The sequence below is a fragment of the Rhinatrema bivittatum genome, chromosome 6, assembly GCF_901001135.1.
Source record: "Rhinatrema bivittatum chromosome 6, aRhiBiv1.1, whole genome shotgun sequence".
NCBI classification, from domain to species: domain Eukaryota; kingdom Metazoa; phylum Chordata; class Amphibia; order Gymnophiona; family Rhinatrematidae; genus Rhinatrema; species Rhinatrema bivittatum.
The window spans coordinates 77241289-77261976 of record NC_042620.1 but is presented as its reverse complement, the minus strand read 5'-3'; the positions used below and the strand labels follow the sequence as shown (position 1 = coordinate 77261976).

Here is a 20688-nt window from a genome sequence, read left to right as displayed (position 1 = left end):
TGTGGATAAATCGATACTGCAGGTACCAGGTCCACAGGTGCTTTTGTACTCACATACCTTGCAGCTAATTTGCAAAGGAATATTATGCAGCTAATTTCCCTTTGAAAATTAGCTATAAGGTATGCGGGCTACTCAGAAGTGCCCCCATAACAAACATAACATCAGACTGTAAATACATTTTGTTTCTATACGTGCTGTATATTATAGAGCAGGGGTGCTCCAAGTGTTGTAATGAATATGCACGATATTTATTTGCATGCACTACCTCCTATGTATGCAAATGTATCATGCATATTCATTAGAGATATCCTGAATACCCAACTGGCTGGGGGGGGAGGCGAGGACTGGTTTGTGTACCCCTGCTACAGAGCTTGTGGCAGGGAAGGCAGTCAGTAGTCGGGCGGAGGGGCCTGCAAGTGACCTGATTTTCAAAGCAGCACTATTACTCATTGCCAGCTCAAAGGGTGTTGCATTCAGGTTCAGTAGGAATTAACCCGTCCCCCAGGGGGCTTACAATCTAAAGGCCTGATTTACCAATCAATGGGCTTTTCTCCCATTTTCTGTCAATGGAAAAAATGCTTAATAAATGGAGCCCTACGTTTGGACCTGAGCCCAGGGAGGGTGAGATGGCCTGCTCACTGTCATAAGGAGTATCGGCAGGATTTGAACCCTGGATTCCCTCTTTACTAACCATTAGGCTCCACCTTCACACCGTAGCCGTTCTAAGCACAGAACAGAGACATTTCAGTAAGCAGGCCACAGATGATGCTCTCCTAGCGCTGAAGACTGCAATCGTTCGCTAACATCACTTTATAGTTAAGCAGATGCAAGGCCTTCACCATGGGAAATAATGTAGACATTTCTAGACGCGGGAGTGTCTACGGGAGGGCGTTTGTTAATGGTCCATCCCGCACAGGATCGGTGCCTTTTTCCAACCCTGTCAAGTCTTCGGCGAGCACTTGAGGGAATAGAGGAGTCGTCAACGGAGAGCAGCAGGGAAAAGGTGACAGAGGGCCGCCCCAGGAGAGGACATCATGCTTTTACTCTCCCTTGGGAGAATGTGTGCTTGCTCTCTCTGCTGGGGGGGAAAGGTTGGGGTGGGTTTCAGCTGCCCAGAAGGGTTGCTATTCCCAGGGCTGGAGGAGAGGGAAGCTCATCCAGGAGGCTCTGTTCACCAACCAGGTACAGGGAGATAAACAAATAAAAAAGGGGGAGAAAAGGATTTTCCATGTTCTGACCAGGTTTCTAAAGGGAGGAGGAGACCTATTAAGAACAATCGCAAATCCCAGTTTCCTGCATCCGTGCTTATGTCTTACAGAGCTGTTTTTGGTGTTTTCTTGGCTTTCCTTGTCTACTGAGCTTTTGGAGAACTGTTTTTTCCATTGTTTGACACAGCTGGACTGCTTTTCCCATTGAGTTTGAAGAATTTTATTGAGTCACTGTGTCTGACCCCCTTGGGCTGAGGAGAAAAAGCTTCCCTCCACTGGAGAACCTCATCCCAGGACTGTAGTGAGTTTCCCGGTACTCTACACCACCTAAGGATGGCCCCCTGTAACAAGGGACACTTTCAACTTGGGGCAGGTTTTGGGGGGGGGGGGGAGGAGGGTTACGTACACATATGGCTGATGCAGTAGTGCTTTATACAAATCAACTCCTCTTCTTGGTGCCTTTCATTGATTCAAATGATAGAAATTCATCGGTCATATCAAATTTGCAGTTAATTCCACTGACTGTATATGTAAAACCACCCGCCCCGAGTTGAAAGTGTCCCTTCTTACAGTAGTGTGTATATATATAGCATGTCACACTGCCTGACTCTCTCTCACACACCTGGGAGGTGGGGGCAGGGTCAGCAGCAGGCAGAGACAGCGCGCCCTTGTCTTCCCAAGGCCCATGGGCAATGCAGTGCTGACCACAGCAGACATTGCAGACTCTGGGAGCACACACACATGATGTGCTGTTTCCGCCATCCACCTCCATCCACCTCCTCCTGCCCCCCCCCCCCCCCAGCCACTGAAGCCAGTACCTTCCCCCCCCCCCCAGAGATCAGATTCCACCGATCGCTCCCTGCTGAGAAGGCACGGAACCTCCTAGCTATTTCTTTTTTTCATATCAAGCCAGTTCCTATCCTATGCCACTCACACCAGCCCACTCCTCCCCTCAGCCAATGGCTTTGAGCAGCAGGGGCTGCATCAGAAGGGGGGAGGTATAATTGCCTCAGGCCAGGGACTACCAGAATCACTTGAGCTGCAAGAAAAATTGCAGAAATAGCAACAGAAGTGCTGGGCAACATAGGGAATCTGGTAAGATGAGGAATGGAAGCAGTGCTGTACCGGTGTCTTGTTGTCAGCCTGAGGGGGAGGGGGGATGTATCAAAGTGGGAGCCAGTCAGCCAGCCAGGGTTTTCTGCATAAATGGCAGCCCTGGGGTGTGTGTGTGTGTGTGTGTCAGCCTGAGTTTACTCTGTGTGTGATCGGCTGCTTAAGTTTGAGTGAGTGTGTGTGTGAATGGCAGTCTGGGGTGTGCATGTGTGTCTGATGGCAGCCTGAATTTGGTGTGTGCATGTGTTTGTGAATGGCAGCCTGCCAGCTTGGGGTGTATGCAAATGGCAGCCTGGGTTGTGTGTGTGTGCGTGAGAGAGAGTGTGTGTTTACATGTGAACGTGAATGGCAGCCTGAGTTCAGTATGAATGGCAGCCTGGGGGTATGAATGGCAGCCTGGGTTGTGTGTGTGTTTACATGAGTACGTGAATGGCAGCCTGAGTTCAGTATGAATGGCAGCCTGGGGGGTATGAATGGCAGCCTGGGTTGTGTGTGTGTGCGTGACAGAGAGTGTGTGTTTACATGTGTACGTGAATGGCAGCCTGAGTTCAGTATGAATGGCAGCCTTGGGGGGGTTATGAATGGCAGCCTGGGGAGTATGAACAGCAGCCTGAGTTTTGTGTGTGTGTGTGCGCTTGAATAGCAGCCTCAGTTTTCTGTGTGTGTGACTGTGAGAATAGCAGCCTAAGTTGTGTGTGTGTATTTGTGAATGGTGGCCTGCCAGCTTAGGGTATATGTGAATGCCAGCCTGTGGTGTGTGTGTGAATGACAGCCTGTCAGCCTGGGGGGTGTGCCTGCATGCGCATGTGTGTGTGTGTGTGTGTGTGTGAATGCCAGCCTGCCAGATAAGGGTGTGTGTGAAAGCCAACTTGCCAGGCTGTGGTGTGTGTGTATGTGAATGGCAGCCTGGGGCGTGTGCATGTGAGTGTCTGAGAGAACTTGTCTGTGTCTATGTGTGTGAGAGTATGTTCTATTACTGAGCATGTGTGTATATATATGAGAGAGAGAGAGAGATCGATCATGGAGGATCAACCTCTAACCTCTCTCCTGCTAATCCACGATAATCTCAGAGCATCTGGAAATCAAAAGATCCCAGGTATGAACAGCCGGGGATTTTTTAAAATCCTTTTTAAGGTTTAAGTATTGGATAGTGTTTGAAATATTTTATTGGTCTTTGGAAAATTTATATGAGTTTTAAATTATAAGATGTTATTCTATTTACCAGCTATTTTGAAATATTATTTTTATTAGTATGGTTTTACTTCTATTGATGATTTATATTTCCTGATTTTGTTGTTTGATGTTTTCTGAGGAAATGTAATATTTCTGTTTTTCCATTGTTGCACTGCAAAATAGTCTGGCCTGTTGCAGTTAACAGTTCAGTTTTTGTCTGCACGTTTTAATTACAATTTTATGGTTACTTTGCTCTGCATTTTTGTGAGGATCTGTTTGTATTTTGCATGTGTGACTGAGTTGACGTATTCTGCTAGTGTGTAGGTTCTGTGTAGGGATCTATAGCAGTTTGGCTTTTTCTGTTTTCCTAATAGTAGGTGTTTTGGTGTTTTAGGGCCTAGTATAATAACAGCAGTTTTGCCTTTTCATAAATAGGGTTGTTAGTGTTTGAGTGCTGGCAGTTATTGGAGCTTTAATATGGAGATTTACTATATTGAAATTGTAATCCAGTTTACATGTGGCTTTCTGAAGGCTAAGCTCATACTCAATACATGTTACAATAGACCTAATACCAATTCCAAGGGTCTTTTTTACTTTTTTGCAGGGTTTTACAGTGCTGCATGTAAATATAATATACATGTTGTAAGTGATATGTTTACCTCAGAAGACTGTAGTTAAACGTTCTCTTTCATGTAAAATCTATTATTATAAATACATAAGGCAGGCTGTAGGTTTTGCCTAGGGCATTTAATACCCTTGCACCAGTCCTGATGGGAAGTTTCTATATTGTTTTCATTCAGTTTATTCAAGGCTGACCAAGAGCCAAACCCACACCTAACGTGTCTTACATCAGGCCTAATACCATATGGGTTACAAGGGTCTCTTTTTGCAGAGTTTTCTGGGTGGCACCATAGCAGTGTATGTTTTTCTGAACAACAAAATGCTACAGGGCTCAGCCAGTGCCATTTTTATGTACTGGTAGGTGGGGCAAGAGCACTCCTGCACAGTTTAGGAATTTGGGACCTGCAGATGGGGTAAGATGAAGTGTGTCAATTTTGAATCACTGGAGGGAGCTGGGCTTTTTTCAGGCAGGGAAAGGGGGTCTAGGACAGAGCATGCGACTGATATTTTCTATTGTACTTGGTTATTTGTAAACCAACAAAAATTCTCCGTTAAAAAAAAAAAAAAAAGCAGAACCTGTTCGCACAGGGCAGCAAAACTGCTAGGCCCAGCCCTGATTACAGAACCAGATAATAACATTAAAATGAAACCCCAGTCACTTAATACATCCAGTCCATGCAGTTTATATGCAGTATACAGAGGTTTAGGTTGGCTTTTTCTTTGAAGAAAAAGAAAAGATTCCTTGCTTTGACCTTTTTTACTTTCTAATCAGATCTCCTGTTACATAAATGTAATCCAGATAGCCTTGACCTAAACACATTCTGTTAGAGTGAATTCCTTTCTTGTATCATAATTTACACAGAATTCACTTCAATTAGCCCTACTTTCTGCTAAGGATTCTTTACAGCAATATTCCAGATCATACATCCATATGGATAACCCAAATACATCGCAAATCACCAAAAACGGAGGCGCACAAACCTTCACAGGGCCCAATTAAACTACAATCAATCATGAATCAAGGACCCCACATATATGAATTTTAAATATACTTATAATTTAACAAAATTATTCAATGAGGTAATCAACTTTACACACATATAATCGGATCAATAAAGTTAAAAATGTGTAATCACTTTATCAACAAATTATACGTATTATACATACCACATCAATATACTCCAAGTATACAAACATCTAAACATCAAATATACAAAACTATTTCATCTTTAATGTTAGAAAGTCCCTCAGCTAATCGTTGTTATAAAACTAAACCTAAAACTAGCCACAGCTGAATGCTGTAGCTGCTCTGGATTTACATTATTTCCAGCTCCCCTAACCAAACACTATGGCAGCCCAAATTTGCAAAATTTGATCGATTGTAGTTTAACCCTAATACATACCAAGAAAAGCTTTAACAGCATCTGAAACTTTATAGTGCCGGATTTTTTTTTTTTTTTAAATCCTATCTTTACTGACAAAGACCCATATGCTACCACAGTAAAACTGAAAATTATATGTCCCTGTGCAAAAAGTAAAACACTTACTCGTCCCCGCTCTGCCATGTTCTATGAAATAACCATTAACATACCAGAAAGGTCACTAAATTAAGTAAAAAGACTGCATCCAAAAGTACTTTAAGGATCTAAATTTGTATACCCTAGAGGAAATAGGAGAAAGAGAGGATTATGACAGAGATTCAAATACTTCAGAAGGTATAAATAATGCACAAGAAGCAAACATTTTCAGGGGACAGGAAGTAGTAAAACAAGAGATCATCATTCAGGAGAAGGGTCAGAAAATACTTCTTCATGGAGAGAGAAGTGCCTGCATGAAATGGCCTCCCAGTGGAGGCGGCGAAGGCAAAAATCAGAAACGGAATTCAAGAAAGCTTGGGGTAAGAAAAGAGGAACCTTGATGGCACAAAGAAGTGATGGGGAAAGTCAAAAGCAGTCCAAAAGGCAGCAAAGGACAGACCGGGCGGGACGTATGCTCCTCATCTGCCATCCCATTCAGATACTTCTGCATGCAGCAGGGTAAGTAAGGACTTGAAAGGCTACTAAGCAGGGCTCAGTGTGCCAGAAGTGAGGAAATACTACTGCTAATCCTGATAATAAAAGGCATTAAACTGAACACAGGCTTTCCTGAAAAAGACGTTAGTCATTCTAGGGAGCCTGGGTAAAACAACTAACAGAGGCATAGCGAGGGTCTCTGGCAACCCAGGGGCCAATGCATTTGTCCACCTCCCCCGCAACACCCCACCCCCAAGCTTCTTGTACTAATGCTGAAGGTCACAGAAAGTCTGTGGTGTCTCTAGACAGGAGTATTCAGGGGGGGCAAGCCAAAGTGACATTTCCACACATCACGCCCATCTTCACAGCATGGCCGCCAGCCTTTAAATTGGCTATTAAAAAAAAAAAAAAAAAAGACACAATACCAAGTCCCAAGGGCCTTCTGTGTGATTTTTAAAAAGGTGGCCAGTTTCAATCTTCTAGTAAACTACTATTAAAGTTATTTGATGGCCTCATTCAACTAATTCTCTATGGCTATGAGAGTGAAGTCTGGTATCTATACAGGAAGGGATAAAAACTCAATATGAATCCTTCACCTCCAATTCTGTAACACACTGCCCATACATAGAAATTCCTCAACCCTGGAGCTCGGATGTTTCCCTTACAACTCACCATAAAGAAAAAATATTTTCAAATTCTGGTGTCAGCTCAGTAACAGCAGCACAAACACCTTCCATTTCCAGACACACTGTGAACACAAAACCCTGAAGAAAAGAGGCACTCTAAATCTATATAGGTAACCTTTATCATAACAAACAGGCCAAGGACTCGTTTAAATGACAACAACCCTATCTGTGAAAAAGCAGCAGTGTAAATATTACACTGGGTCCCAGAATACCAACACACTGGGGAAATGAAACAAACCCGATTGCTAGAGATCCCTACACAATCACTGCACACTAGCAGAATCTCACACCTTGATCACATGCGCAGAACAGAGGCAGACCCTCAGCAAATACAGAATAAAGGATCACAAATTAGGACCAGCAATATGCAGACAAACTGAAATGGAAACCCCAAGAAGCCAGACTCTGTCTGCAGTGTAACAATGGAAAATCAAATCTCACCATTCCTCATACAACTCAAACAATAAAATCAAGAAATATAAAGCATCAATTATAATAGTAAAACCATACTAATAAAATAACATCCAATAATTAAAGTCACATACATTTTCTTTTAATTTCTGAAACACCAATAAAATATTTCAAAACAGCAGACACATCAAATAACATTCAATAATTAAAACTAATATGGATTAAAAAATTTCCCTGCTGTCCATATCTGGGAACTCTTGATTTCTAGTCACTCAGATTGTCAAGAATGAGGGGACAGGATGGGGGGAGGGTGGGTTGCACAAACATTATTCTCACACACAGACACATATATATACTCTCATGCACATTAGTCCTGGGGGAATTCTGCGCTACTGTGGAGCGCAGAATTTGCACAGAATTCCCCCCCCCCCCCGCACAGAATTGCCATTTTCTGTGAGGGGGGGAGGAATTGATACTAGGTAGGGATTTGTATCAATCGTCTGTGCAGAAAATGGCAGAGGAGACCCCGGCATGCTATGAATGGAGCACACGAAGATGAAGGCCCCGGCGCTCCGCTCGTAGTGAAGATAAAGGCTCCTGTGTGCCACGAACAGAGTGTGCTACACTTGCAGCGAAGATGAAGGTCCCGGTGAGAGTGAATGTGTGTGTGTGTGTGAGAGGAGAGGGAGAGGGGTGTGGGGGAAGGGAGGGGCTGTGAGAGAGGAGGGGGAGGGGAGGAGAAAGAGCAGGGAGAGGGTGTGAGAGAGAGGAGGGGAGGAGAGAGTGAGAGAGCAAGGAGAGGGGGGTGTGAGAGGGAGGAGAGGGTGTGAGAGAGAGAGCAGGGGGATGGGCAGAAGGGTGTGAAAGAAAGCATAGGAGGTGAGAGAGCGGGTGGGGAGGATGCTTGAGTGTGGGTACCAGAGAGAGGGAGCCTATACGAGGAGATTGTGAAGGAGTATGTATGTGTGTGAGAGATTGGGAGCTCGTAGGTATGAAAAAGGGATCGTGTCTATGTGAGGTGCTGGCCTGTGTGAAGGGATTGTGTATGTGTGAGACAGAGCCTGTGTGAAGGGGTGCATGAGAGAGAGACATAGGTAGCCTGTGTGAGGATGTATGTGTGAGAGAGAAAGGGAGCTTGTGTGGGTGTGTATGCAAGAAAGAGGGACCCTGTATGAGGGGATGTGTGTGTGAGAGAGTGAGGGAGCCTGTATGTGTACTAGAGCAGTGGTTCTCAACAGGTGTGTCGGGACACACTGGTGAGTCGCGAGATCCTGGGAGGTGTGTCGCAGGGCCAGCAGATGGCTGCCTCCTTATCAGCCCAGGTGGAGTTGGTGACTTCTGTTACATTGGGCCTGATGGGAGGCTTTTCTCACTTTCTTCTCTTCTTTCTGGCCCAGTGGGAGAATGTTTCCTCCTTCACCCAGATCAGAGTGAGACATTGCCAACTCCGGCTGTTCTGGGCCTGATGGGATGTAAACTTTATCTTCCCCTGCTGAGTGTGGGAGTGATGCTGCTGATGATCTCTTCATCCTGTGGAGGGTGAGGGAAAGGAGGTTGGGGATGATGGGAAGATGAAGGTGGAACAGAGACGGAAAGTGGGGGCTGCTGAGCAGGAAGGGATGGGAAACAGGGGGTTGGGGTAGGTGAGCAGGTAAGAAGAGGGGATGAAGGGAGTAAGGAGCGTCAAGAAGGGGAGAAAGGGAGCACAGGGAAGAGGATGTGAGGGATCAGGAATGCTGGGCAGGGTTTTAAGTGTGAGCATATGATTAAAAGGGAAGGATGATGGAGGCATGGAAGGGGACTGCTGGGGTGCAAGAGCCATAATATATCAATTTTGGGAACACACATTTCTTCTATCTTTGTACTTTGCTTAGTGTAGGAGGATATGTATTTCTGTTTCTAGCACTCCAGATTTGCACTGCATGCAGAGTGGATTTTTGAGGTTTCCATTCCAGTTTTTGTCTCCACATTTGTAATGTGTGGTCTCTTATTCTGTATTTGGTGAAGGTCCGATCTGTATGTGTGACTGAGGTGAATTATTTTACTTCTAGGTAGGGATTTGTATCAATCTTCTTTGTTGCGTTTTCTCATTCTCAACACATTGGTGCTGCACTGCTGCCTTTTCATAGGAAGGGTTATTACTGTTTGAGATCTTGAAATTAGTGTTGCAGTGGTATGGAAGGTTTACTACACATGTGCTGAGTTTTGGGTTTTTTTTCCAGGTTTTGCATTTTACAATGTGCCTGGTAGTAAGGGAGTTTGTGTTTCTGTTACTGAGAGAGCACCAGAATCAGAATATCTTTTTTATATAGCAAGTTGTATTTGAAATATCGTAGTTCTGCTATGCATCCATTGTTTAGGGACAGGAGGTGGGGAGCAGCGGCGGGTTCCTGTGGATGCAGAGTATATGTTTACATTTAGCCCCGTGATGGTCAAGTGTTCAGTGCGTCAGGCCTGTAAGCATTATCTGCCAGGTGTGTCCCAATAGAAAAACGGTTGAGAACCACTGCACTAGAGAGAGGGAGCATGTGTGTGAGAGAGGGAGGGAGCATGTGTGTGAGGGGCAGTACTGAGAATGGGGTCAAACTCTGGGACTGGCGATAGAGTGGAAGGGGTTGAGCCTAGAGGTGGCGGGGAGAGATTCTGGCAGGTGGAGGAGTTGGGGCCTGAGAGGGCAAAGTGGCCAGGGGAGTAGGGAGAGCAAGTGGAAGGGACAATCTTACAGTGAATTTCTAGGGAAATTCTGCATCTCTAAGTAATAACTTTTTTCTGTATTAATTTAAAATGTAATTACTTAAAGACTGTCAAGTAAATTGTGTTATTTTGACCAATACAAAGTTTGCAGAATTTTGCAGAATTGTAAGTTTTTGTGTGCAGAATTCCCCCACGATAGCACATCCATATCTCATATCCTCTCTCTCTTCCAGATACATACATAAGCTCTCAGACCCTCTCTCTCTCCCCCCCCAACACATACACACAGGCTCTTACTCTCACTAGGTCCCTCATATACACATACTCCCTCTCTCTCACACACATACAAGTTCTAACTCTCACATGCTCAAACACCCACACACACACACGCTGTCACTCTCACAGACTCCCTCACACAAACACATTCACACACACATATACACACACAGGCTTCCTTACGCCCCATCCTCTCACAAACCAGTTTTCACTCCTAGAGGCTCCCTCATACACAATGCAGGCTCTCTCATATACACACACACAGTCTCTCTCTCACACCCACATGCAGACTCTCTTGCACATATAGACCACTCTAATACATATATGGGCTTCCTCACTCCTACATGTCCTCTCTCACAAACTAGCTCTCAGAGGCTCCCTCACAAAACAGCTCACTCCCAGAGGCTCCCTCATATAAAATAAGGCTTTCATGCTCACATGCTGTCTCAGGCTCACACACACACACATACAGAAACCATCTCTCACACACACACACAGGCTCTCTCTCTCACATACTCTCACTCCCATAGACTTTCATACAAATACAAAAACACACATACACACACTCTCTCTCTCACTCACTCAAAGCTTCCCCATGTCTTCTGATTCTGGATCTCTTCTTTGGCCGTTGCGGGATGGGGTCCACAGTGGCCCTGCTTCAAGTTCTCTCCTTAGGCTTCAGTAGCAAATCCTTTTTGGAGGGGGCAATGCCACTCTCTTGTGAGAAGTGAATCAACAGAAGGAACCACAATGTTTAAGCCTACATCATCTCCTGCTGCTGTGGGGCCTGTCTCGCAGAAGCAGTAGCATCTGCGACAGCAGGAGATAACAGACTTAAACGCTGCTCCTGCTGCTGGCTCACACAGGGGGAGAATGTAGGGAGGATGAAGAAGAGGATGAGGATCGGTGGGTGAAGGGTCCAAATGCAACAGATTGCATCCCATCAGATCGGGCAGGGGTTTGCCTTACCCAGGCCCAATCCGATATGGAAACTGAGATGGCAGGCCACCTGGTAGCAATGCCTATGTCGGCCGTCAGCGTCCCCCTACAGCAGGGGTCGGGAACCCATGGCTCGCGAGCCAGATATGGCTCTTTTGAGGGCTGCATCTGGCTCGCAGACAAGTGTCGCCACACTTTCCCGCTGACCCAGCTGCTCCCCGGTCCTCCTCCGCCCGGGCTTAAAATGCTGTCAGCCCGGGCGGAACGCGGCAGGACAGCTGGAGTCAGTGGCACCGGTGTGCTCTCTTCTTCCCCCCCCCCCCCCGCGGCCCGGAAGAGGAAGTGGAGAGTATCGGGTGCGTACGCGGCAAGAAGAGGCCACGCTAGTGCGCTCGGCATCGGCCCAAAGAAAAGAAGACTGCAGCGCGGCTCGGAGGAAAATGAAGAGGTTCAACCGCGGCCGATGGGACTCCGCCTCCGCGAGGGCTGAAAATGAAGAGGTTAGCGTTGGGAGGAGGCTGCTGCTGCCGCGAGTTCCCGGGGTGGGGGAGAGAGAGTGAATGAGCGAGCAAGCGCTCATTCACTCGCGGCAGCAGCAGCCTCCTCCCAACGCTAACCTCTTCATTTTCAGCCCTCGCGGAGGCGGAGTCCCATCGGCCGCGGTTGAACCTCTTCATTTTTCTCCGAGCCGCGCTGCAGTCTTCTTTTCTTCGGGCCGATGCCGAGCGCACTAGCGTGGCCTCTTCTTGCCGCGCAGGCACCCGATACTCTCCACTTCCTCTTCCGGGCCGCGGGGGGGGGGGGGGGGGGGCTGTGTGTGTGTGTGAGAGAGAGATTGCATGTATGTGAATGATTGAGAGCCTGTACATGTGAAAGAGAGTATGTCTGTGATTGAGAGCCTGCCTGTGAGAGAGAGAGAGCATGAATGTAAGTTTACCATTGGGAACCTGTATGTGTAAGTTTGTGATTGAAAACCTGTTTGTGTGAAAGAGCATGTGTGTATGATTGAGATCCTTTGTGTGTGAGAGAAATCATGTGTATGTATGATTAAGAGCCTGTGTGTATAAGTAAGAGAGAGATCATGTGTGTGTGTGTGATTGAGAGCTGGTTTAGGTGATGGAGCATGTGAATATGTGATTGAGAGCCTGTGTGTAAATGAGAGAAAGAGAGGACATGTTTGTAAGCATGTGAATGAGAGTCTGTGTGTGAGAGAAAAAGACAGCATGTAGTTATGTGATTGAAAGCCTGTGTGTGTGTAAGCGTGAAAAGATAGACAGCATGTGTGTAAATGTGTAATTAAGAGCCTATATAAGTGAGAGAGAAAAAGCAAGTGTATATGTGAGTACTGAGAGCATGTGTGTATAGGTTTGTCATTGAGAGCCAGTGTGAGAGAGAGAGCACTGGTATGTGACAGAGAGGAGAAAGTTCCAAGCAAACCACCCCGCCTCCTGCTAATTCAGAACAATCTCAGGACACCTGGATATCAAACGTTCCCAGGTATGCAGAGCAAAAAAACTTTTGTATCCTTATTATTTTTCATTACTGGGTCTTTGTGTCTGCTATTTTGAAATATTTTGTTGGTATCTGGAAATGTTTTATATGAGTTTTTAATTATTGGATATTCCACTCATCAGCTGTTTCGAAATATGTTCTTTTTGTTAGTACAGTTTTACTGCTGATGATTTTATATTTCTTGATTTGTTTTATAAGGATGGGTGATGTTTCTTTTTTCCTTTGTTACACTGCATACAGAGACTCTGGCTTGTTGCAGTTTCCAATTCAGTTTTTTCTGCAAGCTTCTTGTTATGCGTTTTGGTCTCTTTATTCTATGTTAGGTGAGGGACAGCACGTGATTCAGGTGAGGTTTTCTGCTGGCGTGTAGTTTCTGTGTAGGACTCTATAGCAGCCTGACTTGGTCCATTTTCCTAATAGGAGATGTATTGGTGTCTTAAGGCCTGGTGTAATATTTTCAGAGACTTATTGTACTTTAAAAGTGTGATCTTACATAAAATGCACACATTTACTTGTATTTAGTTTTAAACATATTGTATGGCTCTCATGGAATTACATTTTAAAATATGTGGTGTTTATGGCTCTCTCAGCCAAAAAGGTTCCTGACCCCTGCCCTAGCCAGTCTGGTTTTCAGAATATTCACAATGAATATGCATGAAATAGATCTGCATAAGATGGAGGCAGTGCACACAAATCTTCTCTCATTCTATTTATTGTGCATATCCTGACTGAAATGGACAGGCTAGGGAGTACTGGAATATAGGCTTTAAAAATGTTGATTTAGGTTATAGGTATCCCCAAGGAGCAGTCAAGAATCTAGAACACAAGACACCATGGATTCTAATTCTGGCTACAATATATTTTTAATCCTTCTGCCTTGGCATGATAATACTTGACAATGGGAAGAAGGGAAAACAAATTGGAGGCAATAAGAACTTGGAGGCAAGAGATAGGACAGAGAAAAGAACCAAAGAAAAAGGAATGGAAAGTAGAACAAAAAAGAGAAAATATGGGCTAGAGAAAGGCAAAATATGAGAAAAGAACAAAAGAAAATATTCAGATGCTCACTACAAATGGCTAGAAAACTAGATTTTTTTAAAAAACATTCCTATTTAAATCTTGAACAGATTTCACTTAATTTGTCCTTTTTACATTTTAAGATTAACATGGAAGAAAATGTGCCCCAGAATTATTTTTAACCCTTGCTGCAGGACCTATTGCTTAGCTGTAGCAGGAAGCCAGGAGTCTTGCCCATAGGACTGAAATGTTGCATGAGTACACGAGGAAGGAAATCTGGGTCAGGTTATCCTCAGATATAGAATACTGTTGCACACGAAGGAGTAGAGAATGAGATACAGGAAGTGTTCATATAAGTACTCTAAAAAATAATATTCAATAGTTTATCATCACTGACAAAATTTAGTCATTAGTAATGTGCAGACATTCCTGCTTGAATAAATCTAAGGATGCATATCTAAGTTATAATATTTAGAGCAAATAGACATTTGCTCAGCATTTTAGGCAACACAAAGTAGACCATGGTCACTTAAGACATCACTCTGCCTCTTAGATCCAAATGTATTTTACAATTTGTATTGTGAGATATATAAATATATATATACAGCCTCAACCGATATATATCTCACAAGACAGCCTCAACCGATATACCACGGGCTCGATAGCAGGGCTTGTGGAGGGGGCAACTGGGACTTCCTGCTCCCTAGCTCTCCGCTTGCGGCCAGAATGAGGCATAATGAGGCTCTGGGAGTGGAGTCACTGGAGAGTCCTCGAGAAGAAGTTGCACTTGATCTTTTCCCAGGCTCGCTACTATCTCTGTCCCTGGAGGAACGGATCGCACCCACGAATCCTGCCCAGGCGATGTCGCTGGATATGCGATAAAACCTGGCGCTGGCTGATGATGCAGCGAACACAGAGTTGAGTTCTGGGACCGCAAATCTGGCTGAAGTTGTCCTGGCGCCGCTTAACATCTGCGGTAGCGTTGGGCAGTTGACTGGGACAGAAGCAAGGTGGCAAAGAGGAGAGGAGAGGAGATCGCTGATTCTGAGGGGACAATCACCTTACAGCCTTTAGCATTGAAAAGACCTACTACATTTTCCCTTGAAACGATTTTGGAGGCAATTAAGAATCTGAACAATAACATATCTGTTCAAATTAATCCAGTCATTCAGTGAATAAATGAACTAGATACTTGAGTGGAAATCTTGGAAACAAACTGTAAATTTCTAAAAGAAACAAATGACTCTCTTAAACTCAGTGTGGCTGGTCATACTGCTCTGCCACAAAACATGCTCAATGAAAATCAATATTTCTCATCTTAGCTGGAGCAGCTTGAAAATCAAATCAGAGGGAAAAACCTTCAGTTTATCTACTTTCCTAAGGATCCTGGATTATCTCCTAAGGATAAGCTGAGGAAATTCTTTATAGACTTTTTTTTGTAGTTATTTGCCTATTACCTCTAGGGTTTATTATTTACCCCCTTACAAAAAAAAGCTTCCCAAATGATAAGAACGCGCTGGCCTTGTCTCCAATTAGACCCCGAATTTGAATTGGACTACACTTCTTGAATCTTCTGTGGGTGAAGTGGCTATTTCAGGTACTTTAATTGCTGTTTTCCTTTTAGAATCGGATCGAGACTGGGTTCTAAAATTGTTCCTTTGTCATCGTATGGAACTGTTTTTGAACTTTAAAGTTTGAGTTCATCCTGATATCTCTAGACAAACCTAGAAGAAGAGGATGTAATTTTGTTCTTAAGATCTTGGGTTTTGGAATTAGGAGCTTTTTTTGTGCTCAAGTTTCCATGTAGATGCCTCATAAAGAATCAAAATATTTCAAATGTTTTCTTTCATTCCTCACAGTTGATTTCTTTTTTGAGTGATAATCTCCCTTAGTGGAGTCTTCCCCATTATTAGCCAGCAGTGCTTCAGAATACCTGTCATGATCTGTGCTAGCTAGTTATACACTCTCCCGTTGCCAGTTTGCTTCTTCACATCTAGAAAAGAATTTTTATTCTCTTTTTTTCCTATAGTAATGTTCGGATCCTCCTCATTGAGGACTAAGAAAATAATGAGTTAGGATAATGTTTTGTTCTGTGTTTTTTTTTCCTTATAATCAATATATACCTTTATTATTTGTCTTTACTATCTCATTGTTTACTGACTCAAGTTTACTCTTGATATATATAATTGAAATTAAATAGTTTAAAAAAGACCCATGTAAGGTTTTTTTGGTATAATATTTAGTAACAAAATTTTGTATGATGATATTTAATCTAATAATTTAAGATACATTAATTTTGGATATGTATACATGAGTGTTCGGATTTTGTTTCTAGCATAGGTTTTACACACACACACACACAAAAGGGCTTTAGTGGGAGGACAAAGCTGGAAAAGGAGCAGAAATCATACACGATCTGTGGCAGTTGCTCAATTTCTATTCTTGCAAAACTGATAAATGAACAGTAATGGTAGAACTATAAGCACTAGAAACCTCTCTCTGTTCAAAGGTTTCAATAAAGTATGCAACAGAGATAGAGGTTTTATTGGAAAAGACAAAGAGAAAATGCTTAATATATGTGGGTCACAGACGGTAACCCTGCAGTATGAAAGCAAATACATTTTTTAAAAAGGCTTATGAACACAAGAGGCACAGAAAATTAATGCAGGGTTGGAAATGTAATGCCTTCATGAATCCTATTAACCAGCCCGAGATAATTTATGATACTCCTGGGTAACATTTTTGTGCATTATCACCATCCTGCCTGCCCACTACACATTTTCATGCTATCCTGCTTGCACTATATTAAAAGGAAGCCCTGAAGACTACTGGATGTGCTTCGGTGCGATAGCTGATGCAGCAAATGAATAGCCATGAAAAAAAAAACAGAAATAGAAGAGTTATTCCACTGAAATTACTTACCCATGATCTTCATTCACTGATGCTAGCAGCTCGGAGGAAGCCACATGCGTCACCTGACCTGAGGACAGGCTTCAGAGGATCATCCGGAGCTTTCCAGAAAAAAGCTTTCAGGTATGCAAGGCAGAAGGCTCGCGTGACCCCGGATCAATATACCCACTCAGTTCCACAATTAGCCAAGAAAGCCAAGGTAAAGAGCCTCGATGGAAGTGGTCATATGGGCCTTTAGGTAGTTTAAGGTGGTCTTCAAATGTGAAAGGGGAGGCAACAAAAACAATGGCAAACACTCCGGGCGAAAACCAAAAAAAGGTTTTTGCCAGAAACAGTTTTGTCCTTTTTTACCCCCCCCCCCCCTTTATTTTGGTTGTCACAGGAAATGAAGCTCTAAACAAGGAACAGGAAACAGGAAGACAACCTTGAAGGGACCTTGGAAGGTAATTTGGGGTTCTTTCCAGAGAAAAGACCTTGCAGCACTGATAAGCTATATTCCAAAATTTTAATCGGAGGCAGTTTCAGGACAATAATGTATAGCGAATGCACGGCTTAAATTCATGTTGCAGGGTTTCACAAATCTCCTAGGAGGTGGCTGACCTTGGGCTGGCAGCTGAAGTATCTGGAGTCTGACATGCCTCTAACTCCAGGGCTGCTGGAAGGAGTGACTGCCCAGGGTACCCACACATCTTGAGGGGGGGTGGGGGGGGGGGGGGAGAGAGGTGCCAGCAGACCAGGCCACCAGTGCAGCTGCAGCGAGAATGTGGCTGCATCATTGGAGCATGGACCCCAGCCAACTGCATCATCCTAAAGAGGATCCCCACTCCATTTCCCCCAGGGTACCGGTGAACCTAGCGACAAGCCTGGGTAAATTCTACCAGGGAGTACCAATGAAAAACGCAATCTGCTCCCAAATAAAGACGGAATGGAGAGGATCCTAGTCTGTTGGATTCTGTCACAGACGACGTCTTAGAAACCAGGAAGCAGCGGAAGTAAAACTCCTGCCCTCTTTCCTAAGAAGAAACCAGTTTGACTCTCTGGACCTCTAAGAGGGAGATTTCCAGCGTTTTGTGAAAAGCATGAATTCTTTTTGGGAAGGGCAACTTGAGGTGGTTTCCAAAGCTGTAATCTGTGGTCATCTCTGATAATCCATACAACTCACAGGCTGCAAGGGGGCAACAGGTTGTGAGGGGGAAAACCCCCTCAATGCACTCTCTACAGGGAAATTCTTGGAGTCTGGATAAAGCAGCTGGTTATCTCCTCTGGTTCCAATAAAATATCCCGACCCCCACTTTGAGTGACTGGTAATGAATTATTTGGGGACCTTTTGCCTGCACAAGCAGAGCCATTAGAGGCTGTCCTGGGGAAGCGTGCGCCAACAGCCGGCCGTCAAGCGGGACTTATGTCTGCTCCTTAGAGCACATAAGTAAAAGAACAAAAACATTTTGAAAGGTCAGGGAGGAGAGGGGGAAAAGGTAGAAAGGCCAGGTAAGCATGTAGGGAAGTGCCCTCCCAGTCCGCTCCTTTATTGGAGCGGATTTTAATATCCACGCCCATGTGCAGGCGAGAGAGCTCTTCCACACGCAAGGGAGAGGGATTTTTTAAATTACGCGCAGCGACGCAATTTGCCTTTTTCCCGATTCCCTCCCGGTCTGCTCCAATAGTCGCTGCACGTAATTTTAAAAATCCCCCCCCCCTTGCGCGTGGAAGAGCCCTCTCGCCTGCACACGCACGCAGATATTAAAATCCGGCGTGCATGCGTGTGCGGGAATCCTATTTTATATCATGCGCGCGCTGACGTACGCATGTTATAAAATCGGTGTGTCCATATACACGCACCGGGAACCACACGCACACCTTTTAAAATCAAGGCCATACTGAGTAAATGTCTGTAGGTCAGTCTAAAGTATGCACAATAATTTAGCATTGAGGCCTGATAATCTTCTATGCAGACAGACAGCATAGCATTTTGGTGAAAGCTTCTACTAAACAGGTTAATATTCCTAGTTTCCTGGCCTGGTGCGTCAGAGACCCGAAAAGGTTCTTGGCCTTCTTGAGAGCCTCATGAACCATCGCACGCTGATGTGAGAACTGAAGGTATTTGACTCCAAGAGTTGTGCGCCCGCTTTCTTAGCTGGCTGCAGTATGCATGAATGTTCCCATTCAAACAGGTAAAAATGGACACTCACTTAGCATCTCCTTAGAGGTATCCACCAGCTACTTCGAGAACCCTAGACATGGTGCCCTACACGTTCTCTTGGAGTCTGAAAGTCCTTAGCTATCTTCTATTGAAAGGTGGCAAAAGAAATATTCTCGGCTGGAGAACGAGTCCCAGTTGGCCTAAAAAAATTAGGATTTGTCCAATTCATGCCATCATAAATACTATCAGCCAGTTCTGGAAGGTCACTCCTTGCTCTGATTATTGGAGAAAACTGCTATGCTGGAAAAACTTAAATTTCTCTATTAAGGGCAAACTGAACCAATCCAACTGATTTGAAACCCTTACTGGAACTATTACTCAGCTTTAGTTGATTTTGTCCAGGTTTTATTTTGCAATATTTTGATTTAAATGTCTCTGTGTAAGACCTCTCTAAATTTTATCAGATTGATCTTGTTTTTTTGTACGTTATCACTCAGCAAAAATAAACTTTATAAAAAAAAAAAAAAAGAATTCTTTTTTCTCGGCATATTTCAATCACAGGACACCCTTTAATTACCTCTTTGCCACCATCTCTAATAACTGCTGTGACATCAAAGGATTTCAGGATAGCGTTCACAATTACCGGGAAATTCTAGGTTTCAGGGTGGACTGTTGTAAACAACAGTCGATTACCACTAAAATTACCAGCAGTGCTTTTCTGAACTTAATAATGATCAGGGTTTAAAAGAGCAAGCATATACAGCGTAATAAAAATTGTTCATATAAAATCACAAGGATTCTGTTTCTCGGGACCTGGGGGAAGACATTTGAACAGGGGCTGCCTGTCCCCATTCCTCTCCTAAGTCAGCAAATATGAATACCGAGTGTAACATGCAGGACAATCCATGCTGATGCCGAATATCCTACCTCCTTAAAGTTATCGAATGCTGATAAAATTATTTCGTGCCCTCCTCTAACAAGACAAACAGCTGCTAACAGTTCTAAGACCAGGGCTTTTGTTCTGTTGAAAGAAAGAAAGAAAGAAAGAAAAAAAAAAAAAGTCAGTGACAATAATGTGGTGAAGTAAAATGTTACATGGCTGTGAGGGAACAGAATAAAATATTTACTCCAAGCGTGCCTTAGCAGTTAATTAATCAGTCATTGGGTAACCATGTTAGATTCTCATTTCTTCAGTGTGAAACTTAATTCATACAATGTGTTTTCCTTCCAAACAAACAGCTGTAAAAATTCATACAAATTGCTGAATCTATTCTGAAATTGTATAATACATTATTTTAAGATTTTTTTTGTTTCATAGGCTGTATTCACACACACGATGTACATGCAATAGATAGATAGATGGATAAATGGATTTAGCACACTCACCATGGTTACAGTTGGAAGCTATGGACTAGTGGGTTCTGTAAGTGACCAAGGGTAATATCCTTTGAAGGTCAGTTTTGGAGCCTAAGAGGCCTAGGTTTCTGGCTATAAACCTGTGTCACAGCCAGTCCCTGCATCATTTATGAAACCCATGAAAGGTAAAGCCTCTCTGTTTGCTATCAGCTGCATTCCCGCACTCCTTGTTTGCCAACCTTACCCTCCTCTTCATTCATTCTGTGTATTGGCTCTGGTTTGCCAATCCTAAAATATAACATATCAAATTGCATATACATATTTACAAATGCACTTAGAGAGGCTTGCTCCCTGTTCTGTGAACCTTGGCAAAAGTGCACATACAGACTAAGAAAGTAGGCGAAGGAGGCAGAATACTGATGGACCAAGGAGATTAGGCAGCAAGGAACTGTAAGGTGAAGCCTGATTGGTGATTGCACCCAAATGCCTGAATTCTCTCTCACTGAGACCCACACGTGTTTTTGATAAATAGAGCTGAATTCAAACTTTATAAATATTTTATACATTGAAAAATATTTTTTTTTAAGTTTTCTAGCTTAAGAGAAGGTACAGAGTGAGTC

The 20688-nt window shown here is 43.8% G+C and overlaps 1 protein-coding gene across 4 annotated transcripts in view; it reads right to left on the bottom strand.

Moving 5' to 3' along the window:
• The window catches only part of FMNL2 (formin like 2), a 425422-nt gene that overhangs the window by 96816 nt on the left and 307918 nt on the right, over window positions 1–20688 (bottom strand). For all 4 annotated transcript variants that reach the window (XM_029605500.1, XM_029605502.1, XM_029605499.1 and 1 more), the window contains exon 9: window positions 19640–19733. In XM_029605500.1, coding sequence (XP_029461360.1) covers window positions 19640–19733 — 94 coding nt within the window. The remainder of the gene's footprint in view (window positions 1–19639; window positions 19734–20688) is intronic.